This window comes from Chroicocephalus ridibundus, chromosome 1 (genome assembly GCF_963924245.1).
Source record: "Chroicocephalus ridibundus chromosome 1, bChrRid1.1, whole genome shotgun sequence".
Lineage (NCBI taxonomy): Eukaryota > Metazoa > Chordata > Aves > Charadriiformes > Laridae > Chroicocephalus > Chroicocephalus ridibundus.
The window spans coordinates 86450979-86472580 of record NC_086284.1 but is presented as its reverse complement, the minus strand read 5'-3'; the positions used below and the strand labels follow the sequence as shown (position 1 = coordinate 86472580).

Below are 21602 nucleotides of genomic sequence, written 5' to 3'. Positions count from 1 at the left end.
TCCCTCCCTCCCTCCCACAAAAAACAGACTAGATGCAATATATAGCCCTGGTCTTGTCTAGCTCATCACATTTCTGATGCACAAAGCATCCTCAAAATGTCCTCAGGTAAGACATTCTTCCTAGCTCGTGCTATTTAAGTTAACACTCAATGAACGTAAACCAATTCAGGATTTACCCAGGACTACCGACTTAGTATTTGGCAGGGGTACTACGGGGATAACACAGCCAGGACGCAGGTAACGCTGCTGCTTCCAGACACATTCCCAAAACGGTGGGCACTGAGGGAACACTGGGGACTTGGGAGCCTGCTGCAAACTGACTCCGCGTTCCCACAGCCTCCTGCTCCACAGTGCATTTGTTTGAGGACACGCAGTGCCCTGGTGGGGGAGATAGAACAGGAGGAGCGATGAGACCACCAGGTGAAAGAGCTCAGACTCAGCTATGGGCTATGGAAACCCAGGGATTTTGTTCATTCATTAATTTTCCTTTATTGTCCTTTGCCGCAGAAGCCGTGTGAGCATCCCAACTAAGCAGGCACGCTTGTGAAGCAGCGCTACCTTAAACACAGCAGAGGGATAAAAAAGGACTTTTGAAGCTTCTTCTATTTCTTTTCTTTTCCACTTTCACTAGGAACTATTTTTCTAGAGCAGGAAGACGTATCTTTTCTTTTTTAAGGAAGATTATTGGAAACATGAATTTAAATACAGAGAGCCAATCTAGAATTGCACGAAGGCACCCCAGAGTACCATCTAATTGTAAAAACTAAGAATGGAAGAGCCATCTAAATCCATCCCGCTGCCGATGCAGAACAGCTCCCTACAGGATATTTACAAGTTTTTAACGCCTTGGCCTTGTGCCTCACGTGCACCAGAGACATACTTTTAGGCCAATAAAACATCCCTTGTCATGGCTTAATGCTGCAAGAATTAATTTATCACTAATTATTTCCTCTTTTAAAGCCCTGCTCTTTGGATAGCTGTGACATAATTCTTAAAAATCACACTAGTTAAAGAGCAGATGTACACCGTCCCCTCCAGCTCCCTGCCCACGTGGGGCAGATATTCAAATGTTTTCCTTTTCCCGCTTTAATTTCAGCTCTTGCAGTTGACGAGGGGCCAAAAACATTGATCACGGGGGTGCTGGGGATTACAGCTCGACTCCTCCTGCTGCTCCTGCCCGGGCACCCTTCGACCAAGGGTCTGCTCGGAGCTTGGAAGGGCTTTTCCTTCGTGGTGGTGCCACTCCATCACGGAGAGAAGTCTGAATGCAGACAAAGTGAGGCCTGACGAAATAAAGATGAAGTTTCGACCTCACTGAAGCCTAAGGAAACAGGATTTCACTTTAAGTCTCTCTCTGTCTCTCTCACATACACATAATCCCAACGTTAAGTGATTTCATCTTTCATAGTTGAAGGTCAGCCATTTCAACGCTGTATTTTTTCCACAGCGAGTCACAGTTTCTGCTCTCCTGGCAGATCTGCACCATCGACATCCTAAATAAACCACAAAAGCAAGGCAATTTGAAGTTATTGGACGCTTTTATTTTAATGTAGCACCCAGCTCCATATCACATACATTTTCCAAAATTAGATGGGCATAGTATAGAACACTATACATTTTGCAGCTTACCACGTGGACAGTCTGCAGCTGTGAAAACAAATTGCTTAAATCTGGCTATCTACTTTATAAGTTAGAATTCAAATATATAATAGCCTCAGGGTATTTTTTTTTAGATTAACAACGATAATGCTTGCAATACCATTTTTTTGATATAAAAAAATCAGTAACAGAATAAAACACAATGCGTATGTTCATAGCATGTTATCATGAAGATAACTGGAAAAAGCTTCAAAATACATCAAAGGCACCACATCGCTTGTTTGTTGGGTGGGGTTTTCTTCCCCTGAAAAAATACTTTTACTCTTTAGTCAACAAATGGTGTGGCTTCACGAGGGCCTCTTTTCCTTCTCTTACAACCCCGTGTATTCTCTTGTCAAGGACTGTGTGTGCTGAAGGGCTGACGGTGCTGGGAAACAGACAGCCCTCCTTCCCTCGCTAGCAACTTTTCAGGCTCTCCTTCTCCTCATCTGGAAGCTCAGCTGGGAGGAAAGCAGCTTACACACCATCAAAAGGCAATTTTCACATCATGCCCAATCCTAAATGCTTCCTGTGAAGGGTTCCCAGTCCCAACCATCCCTTTGGGGTTCTTTTACCGTGCCAAGTCGTCACCACCCCGCGCCGGTCAGCCCTGGCAGTGTCAAGCTGTGACTGTCTGGGTGACAGGCAAACAAGTTCCTCTCCCCGATGTGGATACAGAATTCCCAGCAGCAGAACTACTGCCATGCACATAAAAACAGTCTGGAGATAATATTTTGAGTTAAAAAGTACGTTCACCAATTTAGGAATAACATGGCCGAACCCACTAATCACTGATGTTTTCGCTCCATCTCTCTGGAAGAGAGAACCAAGAACTGTCTGGAAAGAGGTGGTAATGTTTCCACTGCATCCTACTATAAATTTAATAACTAGGAGAAGGACATTGATCATTAAGGATTAATGTTTGTTCACAGGCAGTTTGTTAAAAGGAATGCCCCTGACATGGAAACTGTTTGCCTTGCTTAATTACTAGGTCATTATTTATATTTAAAGTCTCAAAAAAAAAAAAAAGGCTTTATCTACAAAGGCAACCAGTCACTACACTTAGCTGGGCGTTTTTCACCACTGAATTAGCATGTATTGAAACACATACTTCATAGGAAGGTATCGTGTGAAACATGAAGAGATTCATAAAGAAACGCACGATCTAAAGGAAGAGCCATGAGTGCAGGTTTACACACACGTAACACATGCCCCCACTGAGGAAGATCCTTACCTGGGATGTGGAAAAGCTCGTGTAAGACCTACTCTGCTCTACCTAGTCTTGTCCTTGGAAAAAATATTTAATTGTCCAAACTGGAATAGCTGCAGAAAACTGAAGACTTAGAAAGGGGCACATGGCCTGCACATCCTCACTGATGCAAGGAAGCCATGCCCCAGCTCCTGTTCCCAGGTACCCTCTCTTGCTGGGCATGTTCTGCTCTGCATAACTACCTACTGAAACCATGAACTGAGAAGAGTGAGACCTTCCCGCACGGGAAGCTGCTCTCGCTCCTTGGTCAGGCTGTGAGTGGGGACAGGCAGTTCCTGGTTGCTGCTCTGGGTCAGGCACATCAGGGGCTTAAAGCTGACTGCTCTCCCCTAGCTCAAGAAAGCGCCCTGGACGCTGAGCACACTGCGTGTGAGGTCTCCCTTGCTGACCCCGATGGTCTCTCCTGGGGCTCGGAGCATCTCCCATCCAAAGTTTCAGAACGTAAAAGGTTTCTGCAAGAAATGATGATTTCGCTGCACCCACATTTTTCTAAAGGAAAAATATTTTTTGAGAAAATCTGTGATACTGGATTTAGGTGCGAATTTTGACCAGCCATGGCCTGTTAATAGCAGCCATAAGGGTGGCTGCATGGAGCAACTGCCAGAAGCACGGTCTTACGGCTTCATGATACCTTCTCCTCTCCATCTCAAAATGCTAACAGGCCCCAAAAACCAGAAACACTTTTTCATTCTACACGGGCTGTCATGAATGCTTAAGTACTGAGACATACGGAAGAATAATAACTTCCTGCATCGTATGTAAAACCCACAAACATTTCTCCTTAAATGTTTCACTTTACTCTCCAGGTGAAGTAGTGTATCATCATCATAGCCAAAACTTCATCAAACACAATACAAATCAACTCACACCCTACATCTTGAAGCTGAGTGGGGTATTTGGTCGCATCCCTAAAAAATGCAAGGATGGTAAGATTTTAAATCTGTTAAGTTCTGTGGTAAAGTAACAACTAAGAAAATATTTCATCGTTGACCAACCAAGTCCTAATTTCCAGTGAATGAAAAAAACCTCTGTACGTTAGAAGGGAGACATCTGAAAAAGACACATAAACCAGACTTTTCCACTCTACCTTTGAACAGCGTCTATTTCATGAATAACCCAAGGGAAATAAATGGAGGATTATTCTAGAGGAAGCTCCTATCAAACATGAGAAAGCCATCCACTGCCTTAAAAATGCAACGTGCACATTTATTTGTCATCATTAAAAAGCTTTCCTTAAAAATCACCTATAAGATAAAAAAAAAAAAAGGTGCCATGTGATTATTTTCTATCGACTAGTAGGGGTTTGTTAACCAAATGACAATGCAAGAACTAAAAAGCAAAGAAAGAAAGAGTACTTCATCTCAGGAATGACTCAGTGTTATGAAATGAAAGATGATAACTTCTGAAGAGTCCCGCCACTAGCAGGAGGGCAGCGTCTGCTTTGCAGCTTCCCAGAAAAGTTTGCAGTTCTCGTATTTTGCCACTGACCAGGAATGACCCTCTGACCCCCAGCTATGCAACAGCTGCACAAAAGAAGTCCCAAATCCAGAGAAAGGGTTGCTGCTTGTTGACATAGCGGTACTTAGTTGAATCGAAACCGATGCGTTACAAAAACAGGCTTTCAGTAACAATTCTGCAAATGCTTACTTTCACCTTCAGGCTTCTGGATCCACGTCCCACATCCACATCCCTTTCAGCAAAAGCAGGCTGCTTCCTCATCACTTCAAAAATTCCCGTTGATGTCTGTCTTATCTCTCAACAGAACTTTCGGCTGCTCTGGTGTCCTCTGATACCCCACTGCAGCCAGTTCACGATGCACCCTGAGAGCAGGCTACCCAGCTGCTTCAAACCCTTCCTCTCCTTCCTCTCAGCCCTAGGGCCATCCTACAGCTACAAGAGAGAAAGCAGCACACCAACAATGGTAAAAAACTGCTGCGCCGCTTCCGCAAGGCAAACGCGTGCGCTTATATTAGGTCAATGAACAACAGGGTATGCATGAAACAGGTGCAGTGGCACGTTTAAGATGGGTAACAGGTAGGTGACATTCCCTTGCAGCGAAGCACACATCACACCCACGGAGGGAGCAGGACTGATATCGTCATTTCTGAAGTCCCCCAAGAAATAAAGCAACATTAGTCAGCCGTCTGCCATTGCGAGAAATGAGAGTGAAACCGAAACCCACTGCATCCATGGGAAAATTCCCACTGAATTCAGCTGGCCCTGGGTCACACGCAGGTTAAAAAAAATTAATCTTTGCTTCTTCATTTAGAAAGCAGATGGGTATTAGCAGCTTCACCCTATCAGTAGCATCTCCAGCGAGGTGCAAAGGAACCTTAAAGAAAGCCCGTTGTAGGAGGCAATTATTTCCATCACACATTTTATCACCTCATATATAGCACTTTTGCTATCTGTCTTCTTTTGGAAACACAGTTCTTGTACACGTCCTTAAAACAAATCAGCAGCTATTAAGAAAACAAAGCAGACTAATACAAATGTACATAGAACAGATTTTATAAAAATGCCCCAAAGGCATTTTTAACCTCTTGTTAGAAATACACTGTGGATTAAAAAAAAAAGAAGAAAAAAAAGCTACAAACCAGTGATCTCAAACATGCTACAAGTATGCAGAGATACTGGCAGTTGCAAGCAAGTGATCAAACACTGGTGATAGGAAACAGTTATAGCTCAAAAAACAGATTATATTTTTTTTGTAATTTCCAAAATAATTAAATTTTAGTATTTTTTACTGTTCTCTGATATGATTTGAACTTATAAAATACAAGCTCTCTAACATTAAAATACATCCGTGATTGCATAATAAACAGTGCTAAGAAAATAATTATCATCTGACACGTGACTGCGGATAAAGACTGTACGTCTAGTGAGTTTTATTCTTGTAGCACATTAAACCCACAGGTACTCTATCATGATACAATCCTACAGGAACCAACAACATCCAGAAGCCCATCTCAGAGGATGAGGTTTAAATTTAAGCAAGAATTCAGGAATGCTGTACCTCTTAATGACCGGGGCAGGAGGTGCTGCCAGAACGCGTATAAATCAGGAATTCTTTACATAAATAAAATACTCTCAGGTTATTCATTTCAGTGATAAACGGCATTTACACATTAGGCTGGGAAGAGGGAGGAAAGAAGGCGAAGCATCCCTCTGCAGTCAGATTATTCTTTTTCTGTACCTTCTTTACCTGCAGAGGCCGAGGCATGCAAGCGAGGTGAAGGGAGACCCGACAAGGTGGTCCACCCCACCGCCCCCACCTCGGCAGACAGCCTGCCCAGCCGCGCTGCCCTCCTCTCCTCGGCAAGGCTATCAGGACACGGGCTCCGCTCTCGCCGGCAGTGCGGGAGGTCACAAGACGGTGACGGGACGTAGCTGCTCCAGCTGCGTTTCCAAGGCAATGCGCTCCTTGTGAACCTCCTGCCGGAGGGAGGGAGAGAGATGCGCTGTTAACTTTTGGGATGCTCACATGCACCAACCCACTCCCGGTAAAGATCAGCCGGGCAAACTGCTGGCATTGACCAGAGGCTCTGGGCTCTGCTGTTTAAATAACTCTCCTTGCAGCCTCGAAACACCGTACCAACGCCATGCAACCACCCTGTGCAGCCGTCTGCTGCCTCCTCCTTACGGCGAGGCAATGCGGAGGCTCAGTCACTTGCTTGGGTGATCATGGAGAGGAGCAGTCATCCACCACCCAGTGGAACAGCTTGGGCCAGTTTGGCAATTTTACCAAAGAAAAGGAGGTTCTTTTGAAACCGCATTTCCATCAAAACTGCTTTTTTTTTAAAGAATTTTTGGTTCACACAACCAATCTCTTTCCTTTTGGAACGGAATGAGATTTAGCCTTTGTAAGACGACACAGGCTTTGCAATCTACCCCATTGGCAGCTGCAGCAGGAAGCTCATCAGTCTCGGTCAGAAACTAACTGTGACGGCTTTGGGGATCACCAATTTTGGGAAAGCCTCTCCTGGTCAGGACGCTGCCCCTGAGGGGCATCTGGCTCTCGCTGACCACCTGTTAAAGGGCTCCTCGCCCCACCTGGGAGCTGGGCTGACCTGTGACTCCTTCAGGCTTTGGCGCCCTATTTGGGCAGCCCCAGCCCAGGAGGGCACCAGAATGCTCCTTGGTGCAAGCTGTGCCTGAGGGTCACCCGTCACGTCTGCTGGTCCCCATAAAAACATAAAGGCCCTGCTTTTGGCCCTGCTCCGCCGGAAAGTTTCCAGACAGCAATACAACTTGAAGGACAAGTTCAGTTTTTTGCTCTTGTGTGAACTCAGGCAAATCTCTCTGTCTTTACAGGCTTCCTTCACCCTACCATACAGTACAGATAACAGCACTGGCCTCTTTTCATGCAGGTTGGGGAATTTAAGCATGCTGAAGATAGTGCATGGAAGCAGATAAGACCTGAGCCAAGGAATGATGGCAATGTGCTGTCAGCTTTCACCCCCGTGCTTATTTCAATCGCCGTCCTATATTTTGATATAATTTCAGTACAGAGCACCCGACCTCCATTTCTCTTGGGAGATCCTTGAAAACCAGTTAAGAAAATATGTTAAAGCGAAGTTGAACACGCAATCACACTTTCACCTTGACTGAAGAGAAAGTGTAACTGAGGGTTCACCTCCCTTTCCAGACAAGCCTGTTCATAATATGCAAGGAAGAAAAAGCTGTAGCAGATGAAAAACTAAAGTTTGTACTACCTTTGGACTCAGAAAACAGAAAAAAACAGAACTGACATTTATAAGAAGACAGCCCCTTGAGAACATGTTAAAAGACAAGTCAGCAGAGATCAAAAAACAGTGTTAGATGTTCATATAAAGCATGGTGTAGCCAGTCCATGACTCCAGGAGACAGTTATGTAGCACAACTGACCAGAAGACAAGAAAGCTACGAGTGAGTTGCTCTTCCACACTAGGTGACACCATCACTTCATCAAACTTTTCAGAAAGACGAAGTTCACCCTTTAGACTTACTCTAACTGCCAGTAGAGCTCTATGCACATAGGCTACAGCTTTTTCCAGAAAAGCTCATCCTACCCACTCATACAGTATAGCTGTTCCCTCCCAGAAAGCAGGAAATAACACAGTAGGTTTCATCTGAGAGGATGAACAAGATTCTCTGCTGGAGGTGACACATAACTGATCACAGGGAGTTTTGTCACGGATTTTCAATGCATTCCTTACCTTCAGCTGCTGTTGGAGCTCACTGTTCAACCTGGCAAGCACAGCATTGGCTTCTTTGTTTTTTCGTATAGCGGTCTGAATAGCCCTTTTCTGCTTGGAAGACTGTCTGCCAGACAGATAAATACAAAACATTTCAATTAAGAGCTTCAACAGTGGCTGGTGCCAGAAGACCAGCCATCCATTCTGCGCGTCTGTACTCCATACACACTGGACTACACTTCAAAGACAAGGTACAAACTACATATTTAAGAGAAGAAAAATGTAACACTGAAATGAGATGAATGAGGTAGACTATTTGAAAATAAAACAGTCACACACGTCAACCTGAACGCCACATACATTCCAGGCTGTCTCAATTATTTAAAAATCACTGCATTCTGATTCAGTTTAAGGATAATCCCTGCATAGCTGTACTTATTGCAGCACCTTTGCTTTAGCAGTTTTCAGATACTTGTAGAGTTTAAAGATTCAGGAGTGGCTAACAGAAAATATAAAAATCATTCTATGCGGAAAGAAAGGACATCTGCATGAAAATATTGTCTCAGATTTTTTAGGGCACTGCTGAGTCTGATGTTTTTTTACTTCAAAAATTAATGTTTCTTTCATTCAAAGCAGTCATTTCCACCAAACCCATTTGATGTCACAAACATGAACAGGTAGATGGCTTATCGACTTCCCTCATCTCTTTTGCTCCTATTATTATTATTACTCTATAGCCCATGGTAACTGATCTGGAGGAAATTACAGTTAGGCAGGCAGGTACAAAAGGAGACAGCTTTGTACATAAGCACCAGCCTATTCCGAGAAACAGAAGTAACAGGAAAAAGGAAAGAAAATACAGAAAATACTGGCTGAATGTCCAAGCCCTTTGCCAAATACATTATTTTAAAAAGTTTTACATGAGGCATCAAGAGTTTTTTAATGACAAATTTGATCTAAAACAGATGCTCTATTTAAATAAGGTCCATAGGGGTACACAGTCCCCACCAGCTCTCCCTCTTAACAGAGCTGATGGCACTGATCTTTGCAACATAATCTGTTTCGCAGCACAGGCAGATCTTTATGCTGTTATCTTCCAGTGAACTGTCAGTTTTCTGCTTCGCGATTTTGCTTCAAACTACTCTCCATAGGCTATAAAGCAATAATGGTAGGAAAAATAAAAAACAGGGAGCTATATCTCCGTGGTCATTTAAGCATTTTAGGAAAGATATAGACAAGACAGAATTAAGTTGAGATGTTAACAAATGTTGTTATCTTTCTTTGAACCACTACGGAATATGCACTCCCAAAGCACAAAATAGCACTTTAAGGGTATCCTAGGAGCCTTATTACTTATTCTAATCTCCAATTATGCAGCACAGATTCAGTCTACTGATAAACAGTTTGCCAAGAACTGCTCAACTGATTTGGGCAGCTCGGTTTTGTTTCAGACTGAACCAGATGTCTTTGCAAGGCTTTGGGTGAAGGCGCGCACACTGTTTCAGTTGAGGGAGATGTATAGACCCAATAGGGCTTCAAGTGCCTTCGCATACCGTTTGTACAGCCCCTTCTCCACTGCTGTTAAATATATATATAGTGAAAACCCTACAAGTCTTTGTTGCTGACAGCTTCAACGGCTGTATTTATGACAGCAAACAACACATGCTGGGTTTGGCAATTATCGGATTATCACAAGTGATCCATGGGTCAGGTCATACCAGCGTCGAGCTCATTTCTAACCTGCCTTGCGATGAAGAAACATCACAAGAATATGACCAACATCAAGCATTTAATGACTCAGTTTCCTGGGCATTTATTTAGCCGTATCAGTCCACAAGAATGAGCACAATTCCAGAAGATGTGGGGAAGGCAAAAACCACACGCCCACAGAGCTAAAAGGAGTTGTGTTAGAGATGCTGGTTGAACAGCTCGGCTTGCTCTTCAGACATGTCTACCAGAGACAGAGGTAGGACACCTCTGAAGAGGCTATCAATCAAATATTATCAACTTATACAATCACTACAGACTTAGTCTGCATTTCAGAAGACAGATGTAGATTTCAGAGACCTGTATCTTGTGAAGCACTCTCAAAACCAGAACTATTAAGCACAAAATCACGCAAAGAGCAAACCCCGCCACATCAGGTCTCATGGTGCAGTTTGGAGTGTTTGGTACAGGTTTTTACTTTTGGACTGGGAGGTGAGGCTTGACTGCTGGCAGGGAAGAAGTCACACTTATGGTGGGAGAAAGCTCGGGGGTCTCCAGCCCCTGCGTCTCTGTCCGGAGCTTCCTGCGGGTGGGTTTGGAGGGCGGCTGAGCGAGAACAACCTCCTGCCAGGGAGAAGCACAGCAACGTTAAGTCAGACCATGTGTCTCCTGTCATTAGGTTGGGGAATACTTATGACACAGAAATTGCTGACAGCTGGCCTAAGATTTCATAATTTAAAGAGGTACAGAGCTTAATTCAAATTTGGTAATAGCCTCTCAGGTTTCTGACTTTGAAAAAGGAACAATAACTCCTGCAACCCCTTAATGAATGAAATGATTATACTGGTGTTTTGTCTTCATCTGGACGACAGGCTCTTCAGAACTGGATTGCATAGCTCTGTGTGCATTTGGGGGCATGGAGGGAGGAGTATAAATACAAATACTAGCCCCCAGTTGACCCAAAAGCACCAGAACTAAAACAAGATTTATTTTTAATTATGCTTAGTTGGCAAAAATCAATAATCAATCATTTGCGTCCCAACTTACTACCCCACCCCATCTGGCATGGAGTCTCTCCCTTCTCCTCCCCTCCTCTCTTACATGAAACAACACTGAAAATAGCTTAGAAAGACACATGTATAAAATTATCCATGCAAAATTAAGATGTTGGATGTGTAGAAGGACAGTTACTTTTCTTGATAAGTTACATCAGAAAGCTAAGTCTGGTTTGTAGGTAAAACAAAAAGTCTTGTATTTTTATGCCTTTAATGGTAAGTGTTTTCATTATTTTAAATTAAGATATCCTTTCTTTTGCAATGAGAACTAGTTTTAATGACTTAAAGCTGTTTTAAATCTAAAACACAAACATATCCTTTTCAGTGTATTTTATTATTAGATCTCTTCTGCAAGGGATATAGCTATTACTGCCCTATTTCATGAATGAGAAAGCTAAGACCCAAAAAGATGAAGCCACTTGACAAAGGTTATACTTTTAGTGTCACAGTCAAGACCAGAGACCAAATTTTACTGGGCCAGACTGTCTTCCTTACTATCTTACTATCTTCCTTACTGTGTTTTGGCCAAATGCTAATAAAATAAGAAAAAAATAAATGAATGAGGAAGCATTTAATGACCTAGCAATCATACGAAAAAACCAAAAACCATAGCGGTAAGCAGCCTGACTCAGCAGAAGAGACAACTAACGGTGATACAGAATGAAACCAACATAAGACCACCAATAATTAGTATTAGAGGGATTACAGTTATTAGAGGAATTAGAACTATAAGGGAACAAGAGGTTTCAACATTAAAAAAAAGAGTTCTGCCATTACTGAAAAAAAAAGATCTAAAAATATTGTGAGATCTTTTGATAAGGACGTCAGCACATCAGCACTGCACAGATCTCAGACAATACTGTGCTCTGAAATCCCGTGCATACGCACAGCTCCCTGCAAACACACGATGTACAGCACGTGAGGAACTTGCGGATGCCTTCTACAACTATAAACTGCTGGGATGCCAAATGCACAATCCCAGTCTACCCTGAACTGCCCAAAACCTACCAAATCCATAGGATAAATCCCTCTTCCACTTCAAACGCAATACTGGAAGAAACGATCCAACACCTAAAAGCAGAGTCCTCCAAGGGGCTCTTTGGCTTGTCCTTTGGAAGGTGAGGGCCAGCACTGCGCCAACAACCTCCTTCCCGCACCCCACAGCCTGGGGCTTCTCTGTATTTTAGGGAGCCAGGTGTGATGAGGGCGAGCATGAAGTAGGTGGACCACAAGGATTTCATTTCCCCAGCAGGGCTGCAAAGCAGAGCAAGGAAGAAGCACGGCTAGGTTAGTAGCTGCATGCGGTGAGTGTAAGTGGATGTGGCCCTGAAAGCCCTATTGCATATAGGAAATAACACTGGACATTTGTCTGTGCCCCCAGTTAGGGTAATAAGTGTGATGATGCTCCCTGGGCAAGGTACGCACTAGGTACAGCTCCTGCCAACAGTTCTTGTTTGGGTGAACAACGGTCTTGTAGGTGCTCCCCAGGTGCAGGAGAGGCCAGAGTGGGGAGGACCTTCCATTTGATCCCTATCAAAAACCTCTCCTGCCCAGTGGAAGATGGCAGTGGGAGCAAGTCATATGAGGAGAGGCTGAGGGAGCTGGGCACGTTTAGCTTGGAGAAGAGGAGGCTGAGGGGAGACCTCATTGCCCTCTACAACTACCTGAAAGGAGGTTGGAGAGAGGTGGGTGTTGGCCTCTTCTCCCAGGTGGATAATGACACGACCAGAGGAAATGGTCTGAAGCTGTGGCAGGGGAGGTTTAGATTAGACATTAGGGAGAATTACTTTCCTGAAAGAGTGGTCAGGCACTGGAACAGCCTGCCCAGGGAGGTGGCTGAGTCACCATCCCTAGAGGTGTTTAAGAAACATCTAGATTTGGCACTTCAGGGCAGGCTCTAGTGGCAGAGATTATAGGGGTTGGGTTTTTGTTTTTTGGTTTTTTTTAATTTTATTTTATTTTTTTGTGTGTGTATGGTTGGACTTAATGATCTCAAAGGTCCCTTCCAACCATGAAGATTCTATGATTCTACGATTCTATGATTCTATGACCAGGAGCAGGTAAAGGCTCACAGCCATTGCTAAGGCCATTCCATCCTAAGCAAGGCCCTGTGAAGAGTGCCATTGCAATGTCAGTGGTTAGTTTACGCAAATGATATGTTCATGCAAAAACATATAAGAAACTGCACATCTTGAGCAAATCGCTCCCAGCCTATGTACATTTAGTAGCAGATTTTGACCTCTAGCAAACAGGTGTGGTTACATCAAAACTGAATCCTCAATAACTGGAAGAAGTGCGTCACAATTTGGAAGAATTACAGGGGGACAGGGGTCAAGTACAATCAAACTCTTTTTTGTCTTCCCTAAGGCTCCACAAGCCCCTATTGATTTGAAACAAATGGCAAGCTGCCTCTCTTAAAGCACGTGCATTGATGTGTATGTACTAAGAGCTTTCTTAATGATTTATCTGAGCTGATGTCACAAGTGAACCCGGTTCTCTCTAGCGTCTTGACCTCCAGAGAAGGTAAACATGTGAAAACATAACCTTAGCCCGCCATTTAATTGCTTTAAAACTTAAAACAACCACGTTTGTTGATGAAGGCAAATCACTCCACAATGGTACAGCAAGTGCAGGTCTCACCTTTTTTGCTGAACTGTTTTCTTCTGCCTGCGATGGGGGTCTATTCATCTGAGGATGTAATTCAACCTCAGATACTTGCTCTGTCTGCAACAACAAATCAATCATTGCTACACCCAGAAAACGACTAGCAGCCACATACAATAAAGTCAAGGAAAGGAAACATTATACACAAAAGAAAAGTTACTTTAACAATTCAACAGTAGGGGAAACAGAGATCCAGGGTGACAGCTGAATGGATGACGTATGTCTTTTGCAGATGTTTAATTAAACCGTTTTCTTGCACATAGTTGTGCTAGGAAAACAAGAGAAAAGTTTTTCTGTGAAGCGTTAGGAACCATGTCTCTGAATGTAAATGACCTAGTAGCCAGAGTTCCTTCTAGAGCTACTCTTGGGGGAGGTGGATAAAAGCCAGAAAGATCTTGGTTGCGCCCCGTCACCTTATCATTTCCTGAAACTGATGAAAATTCATCGGAGTAAGCCTGTCTCTCTGAAGTTTGCAAGACTGGAGTGAAAAAGTCTGAATGATATCAAAAATCCCAGTGAAGTTACTGAAAACATAAGTCATAAAAGAAGCCAAATAAATCTTCTTCCCTCCTCCCTTCTCGCGTTTCAAACCGAAACTGAGCCGAACGCTCATCACACAGGTCCACACTTGGGCAAAACGAAACACCCTGCCCCCAGCATATCTGACCGAGCAGCAAGTTAAAACACAGAGGGAGTTCATCCCTCGCTTCGCCTCTCCTGAAATCTTCCAGCATCTTTCAATTTGCTTCACCGGCACAAGGTGAAGCGCAGCACATCAGCTACAGGAGGGCGGCAGGACTTGGAGCTGCCTGTCCCCGGGCACGCTGCGGCAAACATGGAATAAACATGGTATAAATGTGGTATAAACACGGTGGGGCTGTTTTCTGTCCAGAAGGTACGGGCTGGCTCTGCAAGCTGGGGAAGGCAGGCAGGAGCGGGGAGGCCGAGGGCACTTGGCACTGGGCAGACTCTTCTCTTGCCCAGCTTCTGCCAAGCGGGAGCCAGGCTGACAACAACCCCCAGGCCCCATCCCGCTCCCTCCTCACAAAAACTGCTCCTTTCTACACAGGTGAAAGCTTGCATTTAAAACCAAGCTCAAGGCAAAGCTCAAACTTTAGAGGAGACAGGATTTTAGCCATAAAAATAATAATAACCACAACCTGATGCACACTGAAGAACCTAATTCGCTGCTGCCAAGAGGTTTCTGCATAGGCCCAACAAGCTCTGCAGCAGCCACAAGTTTCCCAGTGCTTAACTGTAAGTTAAATAAAAATGACAGAAAGCACAGAATTTGCTGCATTTAAAAAAAAAGGAGGGACTTTTCTCTACCCCTTCCATTTCTTTCATAACGCACAAAATAAGAGCTGTACAGAAAGCTGCAGGGGAAACGTGCTTCTGTCAGGTTACTGCTGTTCTCCAACTGTACGGTGTCGAACACGTGCACAGAGGAGGGAGATTTGTCATCTTTTTTTAAAACGCATGTGAAATGCCTCTGGAGAGGAGGAAAAGGTATCTTGGCTGACAAGGCTTCTCCCCCACACACACTTCTAAGTGTGCGACATCTGTAGTGCTATCTGATGGTTAAGAAAAAAAAAACACAAAACAAACCCACCCTGTATTTTTCCAGTATTATTTGAATATTAATATCTTAAATATTTGGATTTTAATAACTATTTGATACTAACACTTCAGTTCTGGAAAGCTTTTCATGGATTGAAAAGCTGCTTCTATAATGGTAGATTTCTGGTTACAAACAGGAGAGTGAAATGAAAAGAGCGATCTTTTTTTCTGTCTACAAAAATCAAAGACCTTTAAAACTGCCTTTAATGCGACAGAGCATTCCTTTATCAGCAAGCTGAATAGCCCTTAACCTCCCTGATTTCTACAACCACTTTTTATATATTTGAAAGAAATGAAGGCTCTAAGCACAGGTAACAGTAGCCTGGCGAAGTCCACGAGGCCTTCATGAGTGAGTCGGGGTTAGCAAAGTTCAAATACCCAGCCGAGCCACGCAATAAATTTGGGACCGAATCACATCACTTTTTGACAAATCATTCATTTAGGGACAGCAAGAGCAAACACAGTCTTTCAGAGAGCCACGTAATACGTATAGTATAAACTACAGCTTTGCTGCAATAACACTGAGCAATGGCAGAGGTACAAAGGAGCCAGGTCTTCATGACCTTCTTGGACAGGGAGCACTGGATACCCCCTTACCGGGCCAGGCAGGCAGTTTCTGGTGCTCACACTTTTGCTGGAGTCTACGTTAAACCTTGTGTCAAAAGCAAGAATACAGTAACTCATTCCACAGAATGAAAAAGAAGAGGCCAACCCCATGTTGTTTATGTACTGCAAAATGCAGCTTTTCAAGAACCAATGTGTTCAAACAGTGTAGAAGTAACTAAATAGACTGGCGCTCTACAGTGTCAATTGCAAATAAGCAGAAAAATTGAAATCACAGTAAGATAAAGGACCTGGGGAAAGGGGCCGGGGGGGGGAGGGGGAAACCCCAAACTTTTGCTGAAACCCCCATTTTATTTTATTTTTTAATGGTCTCATTGCAGGAGAATACTATTTTAAACTGAAGGGAACTGAAAAGGGAAAAAAGACTAAACTTTGCGTTCTAGTGGAAACAAATACAAATCGGATTGCTGATGCCAAAAAGGCTATGATTTCAAAATTTCCAACGGTTCGGTATCACAGTTCCTCCTGATGCAAGACACATTTTTTACTAGCCGAGTGCTGTGATGTGGCTGTCAGCCCAACAGCTGTGGCAATCGCTGTGCTGCAGGGCTGTGGTACCTGCTGGCTGAGGTTGGGCCACTGGGCTGGCCGCTCCTCGCTGCTGTCTGGACGTGAGGATGGCAAAGCTCAGCAGCCAGCAGGGCAGGGACTGGCTGGAGCAGGCAGGGGGTAAAAATAAATAAATAGTTCCATTTGACCAAAAAAAGGAGGAAAAAAAAAAGCACTAGTTCTGGTGATGCAGCTCATGCATAATGAATAAAACCAAGCGACTGCCATGTCCCTAAAGTGCCACCTAGTGGCATGTGGGACAGGTCATTTCTGAGTGTTTTCATTAGAGGAGAATACCAAAAAATAGCTGTTTGCATTATTCAGAGCCTGCAGAATGAGTGTGCCCCCCAGGGTGGGCAGACAGCCGGGCTGGGCATGGTAAGCCTCCGCGCATTGGAGAATCTCCTTTCGCTCTCACGCAGAAGCCAGGTCCACACATTAATGATCCTGCAGCAGAGCTGCAGGTCCTCCTCTACGAAAGATCTCCATTCCTCAGAGCGATGTGCCTCTGACACAAGTGCCCGAGCGTAAAAAAATTGGTATGCTGTTGCAGGGGATTTTGTTCAGGGCCTGACAGCGTTTAACCCAGGCAAAAATCTTTTGTTTAACTGCAACGCGCATCAATGCAAAGAAGGTTTGCTGATTCGGCTAACCCAACAAAGTCCGCTAGGCAAGGCCTGACAGGCCTTATGAATACATTTGCAAGCTGATGTCTCCCCACACTGTCCCCACATGGATTTTAAAGGAAAAAAATAACTCCTGCTTTTTCTTTTGGCAGAGGAATTCTTTACAGATTTCCTTCCCTTTGCTGATTTGGATGTGGGGTAAAAGCTAGTCCCTGTAGCCTTCTGGTCACGGGCAGGGTGGGACCGGCTCCAGGATTCTCCAGCCCAAGCTCCTATAGTGGAGTGTCAGGAAAAGGTGATCCATCAGGAGCGGCTGAGGTGGGTTCCCTTTAGTTCTTCATTGTTTTTATACTGTGCTTAGTATAGTCTTTGGGCAACGCAGTTCTCATTCAGAAACACAGCAATAAACTGCCTCCCTCCATCACAGCAATAAATGTCTTAAAGTTTTCCCACATCTTGAAAACTTCTCACCATTATATTAGGGTTTAAAATTCTTCAGCACTGGTTTATAAAACTGAGAGGTTACACATTATGCAATACGGTCTTCCAAAGGAAAATTCAGTTACAGTAGTGTAGAAGGACTTAAAAGTGCACCTCATTCATGTCCACAGAATGGAGTAAGCTACTGACATCCGAAGCGCTGCTGCACCGGTATGGCTGGGTCCACATCCTGCTCATGTGTGCTGCCAGCAGTGCAAAGGAGAGTTTGCAGACCAGGCCTAAGCACACCTTGATTTTGGGAAGCAGAGTAAGTGACCACAGAAAAGAGCAGGACAGTGTCCTATTCCAAATCTCCTGAAGAGCTTCTCTTTGCCAAGACCAAGGTCCAGTTGTCATCCGGCAGTATCGCCTTTTTCCGCAGCGCAGTCTTGTATTTTTATAGGACTAGTCATACCCTCCTCATTCTTCCAGGCACCAGACAAAACTGGCCAACAAAGTTTCTGTACAATGGCCATGGCCAGAGATCTGTGGCCTACAGCCAATACTTAGCATTAGGACAGATAATTCCTTATCGTTAAGGAGAGCATTAGGAATCGCAAATGCTCATTATTTCATCGCATGATCCTTGACCAGCCATTCATAATCTCCTCACTGCTCCATGTGACGATACTTAACAGTACCTTTCTAAAAGAATATGTAACGCTCACTTAAGCACAAAGTCCTTTGAAAGCCTCAGATGAAAGATTTTCATAACTATAAGAGAACGTATTACCTTAACAACTGGTTCTTCGCTTACATTTCCAGTTCTTTTGCTTTGCAATGCTGGATTATATGTAGATTTCACACCCACTTTTCACGACAATCCATAACTGATCTTGCAGAACAGAAGGTCTACGCAGAGCTTTCATATTTCTGTTACCTGGGAGCCTTTTTGCAAGAGGTGAAGTATATATCCAGTCTTTCCCACAATTCAATCTCGCCCACACTTATGCTCCAGGCTAACTTTACACGTGGAAATACTCCCACTGCAGTCAATGGCACTACTCACAGAAATGAAATTATCTCTGTGCATTCACTGGAATAGCCCATAATCATTACCTATACAGTGCCACTGCTTAGCTTTGCAAAAAAAGCATTGAGAAGAGCTTATCTGTAGGAAAATGTAGGATACTAAATATGCTTAATGCTCAGTATGCGCCCATTGCAATCTTCTATCATCTCTACGTAAGTTCATTTAAGAGGCATTTTGCTCCTTTCTAAACATTCATATTTTTGCACTCAATGCCAGCTTCTAAGAAGTCAAGATGTCTCAATTCCAGTTTCTGCGAGTCTTGTGCATCCCACACTGAATCATCAATTCTTTTTATTGCTTGTTACAGAAACTGAAAACGATAAGACAGAAAGAAAACCCGTAGGGATGCAAATGCAACAAGCTGCCAGGGTCTTAGCGTGCTGCCTGCTTTCTCAGCGCTGTGCAGCCCTGAAGTTTTGATAAGCTGTTTCTTTCCCCGAGCTATCTGAGGGCTGGTGATAAGGTTGAGGAAAAAAGCAGTAAATACAAACAAATTGCTGCAATGTTCAGCCCATTCGCAAGGAAAGAATAGGACCCAGATGGAAGCATTAACAATCTGTTTTAATACTCCACTTTCACAAAACCAGATTAACGTAAGCTAGAAAGGAGTATGTGCATTCCACTAGAGATATAGGCACTGGATTCTCAGCTTTTTTTGTTGTTGTTTTTACGATAAACGTGAAGCCAAATTCAAAACTTATTACAATACATTTTAATTAAGATACTCGCCCTTCCTCCACCCTCCCAGAAACCTCTTTAGAAAGGATTTTATGGCATCCATCAGCTACCCCCCAGATTCAATTTTAACTGTGCTACTTTCCACCACTTCTTAAAACGTAATTTATTTTGTCTGGCCGTTTTAGATTTAATATATAATTTTCATGAGAGGAAGATAATCCACTAGGTATTATATTAAAGTGGCAGATGGCAAAATCTTTCATGTTACGGAAGACTTTCAGTTTTATTACAGTTACAGGCTTCTTCAGTACCTATTGCACTGATTATACAACATATGTTACTCTGCAGCCAAAACTGTGGAGATGATCAAAAATCCACCTTCTTCTTGCACAGTGGTTGTAGATGCAAGCTAAAAAAGGTATTCCTTTGGTTTAATATAAAATGGTTGTCTGGGAGAATACCATCGTGTATACAAATAGCATGCCGCTAATTTTTTTTTTTTTAATTTCTATAACAAAAAAAGCTCCTTCCCATAAAGCTCCAGGTGTCCTGCCAACACTTGGAATTCCTCACATAATTTTACAGAGTAAGGAGGTGCCTCAGTTGGCTGAACATTTCCTCCAAACAACTCTGTGATGGAGATAAGCAAACCCCACCTCATCCTCCATGTACCTCGGCTTTACCCAAAGACATTGGCCATGGGGGAGACACCTGGACCAGCTCCCAGCACGGACCCTGCACATGGATATCCCACTCAGGAGGCTGAGGTGTCTCAGCAGGATGGATGGGAGCCCATCCCCACCTCTTGGCTTCGTGGTGGGCAGATCAGCGTGGGCACACATAATTGATGGTTAGGGACCCAGCCTAAGCGTACCCCATGCTCGCGGCTCCCTGTGGATTCAGCAGGACATGGAGGCATGTTACTAGAGACAACTTCTTGAACCGGGTCCCAGTTTTCACTTGCAATTCTGGATGATGAATGGCCAAAAAGCTTCAAGGAATTACGAAGTATCGAGTAACATTTGCAGAGCGGAACATTCGATATGTTAAAAAGAATAATATCTTCGCTTTCCAACAGCACCAGGTGCCTGTGACTGGGCAGGGGGACCCACCCTTCATCCCTCACAGCACTTTGTTTCCATGATTTCATCAAATCAATAATTATGGCCACTAAAGCGACAACCTAATTCTGAGCTCATATAACCCGGTGAGATTTTAATCTTCAGAGCTGCAATGTACTCAGAATATTTCAATTTGATAATATTAACAGCTGCCTACCCACTCCACTTGTGTACACACTTCGCTTTCGCCTATAATTTTTTCAGTGCCTGTCAAAACTGCTAGCACGGAGCCAGCGGGAAACCAGGACCCAAGGTCTCCAGCAATAAAAGTCCAGCACAAACCAGTGTGAATTTACAAAACCAACAGGCTTAAAATTCAGACTCTGGGAAAGGAGACTAGGAACATCAGGTTTTTTCAGCCAAGATACACAGGGTTTTCTTGCAGTCCCACTGTTTTCAAATCCCCTTATACAGCACAGGCAGGATGGAAGATATGCCTTCATTACTGGACAGGAAGATACAGAAATAGAGTAATTTAAATACAGGAACGTTGATCTAATTGGGCAATGTTGCAGATAGCAAGATGACGTTGGATAAAATCCTAAAGTTATATTTGTTCTTCAGTGCTCATCCGTAATTCCTATTAGCATAAATATGTTACTAAATCTCCCACAGTAAGCAGCTGTGGTAAATGACTTCCGTAGGCTTAAAAGCCAACAGTAATAAAGTATTATTTTGCTTTCCATGAAAAAAAAAATAACAACAGAGGCTTATATGAGATGTGCATACACATGTTTGGTTCCAGTGGAGTGTTTTTCAAGAGCATTCATCCCAACAGGAATCTGCATCACTACATATCAGCTACATCAGACACAGCCTTCCTATGGTGACTCTTACTGCCTCCAAGCTACACAAATTTTCTATGTACAGCTCTGGGTCCGCACAAAAGTTTTGGGGCCACCTTTATGCCATTTCTCCTTGATGAATTAAGTTTACCATTAAGTTAGGAAGACAGGATCAGGAAAAATTACTTGAGCCACTGAATCCAGTCCTCTACAAGCCCAGAAAAAACCATGGTAGGTATTTCAACAAGCTACAGGTTATCTGTTCCATATACTGGCACTCGGGGTAGGGGAATGACAATGGAGATGACACAAAACCCCCTAAAAACTTAAAAAACCTTAAAACCCCCCAAAATGTGAAAAAAGAGTGGAAAAGCCATAACTATAGCATGTAATGAGAAGTGAGCAAGAGAGGTATGGCATTGCCAGTGTCCTAAGTCTGTACAATAGCTTGCAGCATATTAAATATTTATGGTCCAAAGAAATAGGGAAATTGATATAGATAAAATCATCCTTAAATCCAAACAGCTACTGCAGACTTGCTAAGTGTGAGACGTGCTACTAGGGATTACAGAAGG

The 21602-nt window shown here is 43.5% G+C and overlaps 1 protein-coding gene across 1 annotated transcript in view; it reads right to left on the bottom strand.

Annotated features, from left to right (window-relative positions):
* Nucleotides 1-1519: 1519 nt before the first annotated feature.
* REPS2 (RALBP1 associated Eps domain containing 2) overlaps nt 1520-21602 on the bottom strand; it is a 107644-nt gene continuing 87561 nt past the window's right edge. Inside the window, exons 15-18 of the mRNA XM_063342412.1 lie at nt 13488-13571; nt 10271-10416; nt 8107-8212; nt 1520-6343 (exon numbers count right to left, since the gene is read on the bottom strand). Coding sequence (XP_063198482.1) covers nt 6275-6343; nt 8107-8212; nt 10271-10416; nt 13488-13571 — 405 coding nt within the window. The 3' untranslated portion in view covers nt 1520-6274. The remainder of the gene's footprint in view (nt 6344-8106; nt 8213-10270; nt 10417-13487; nt 13572-21602) is intronic.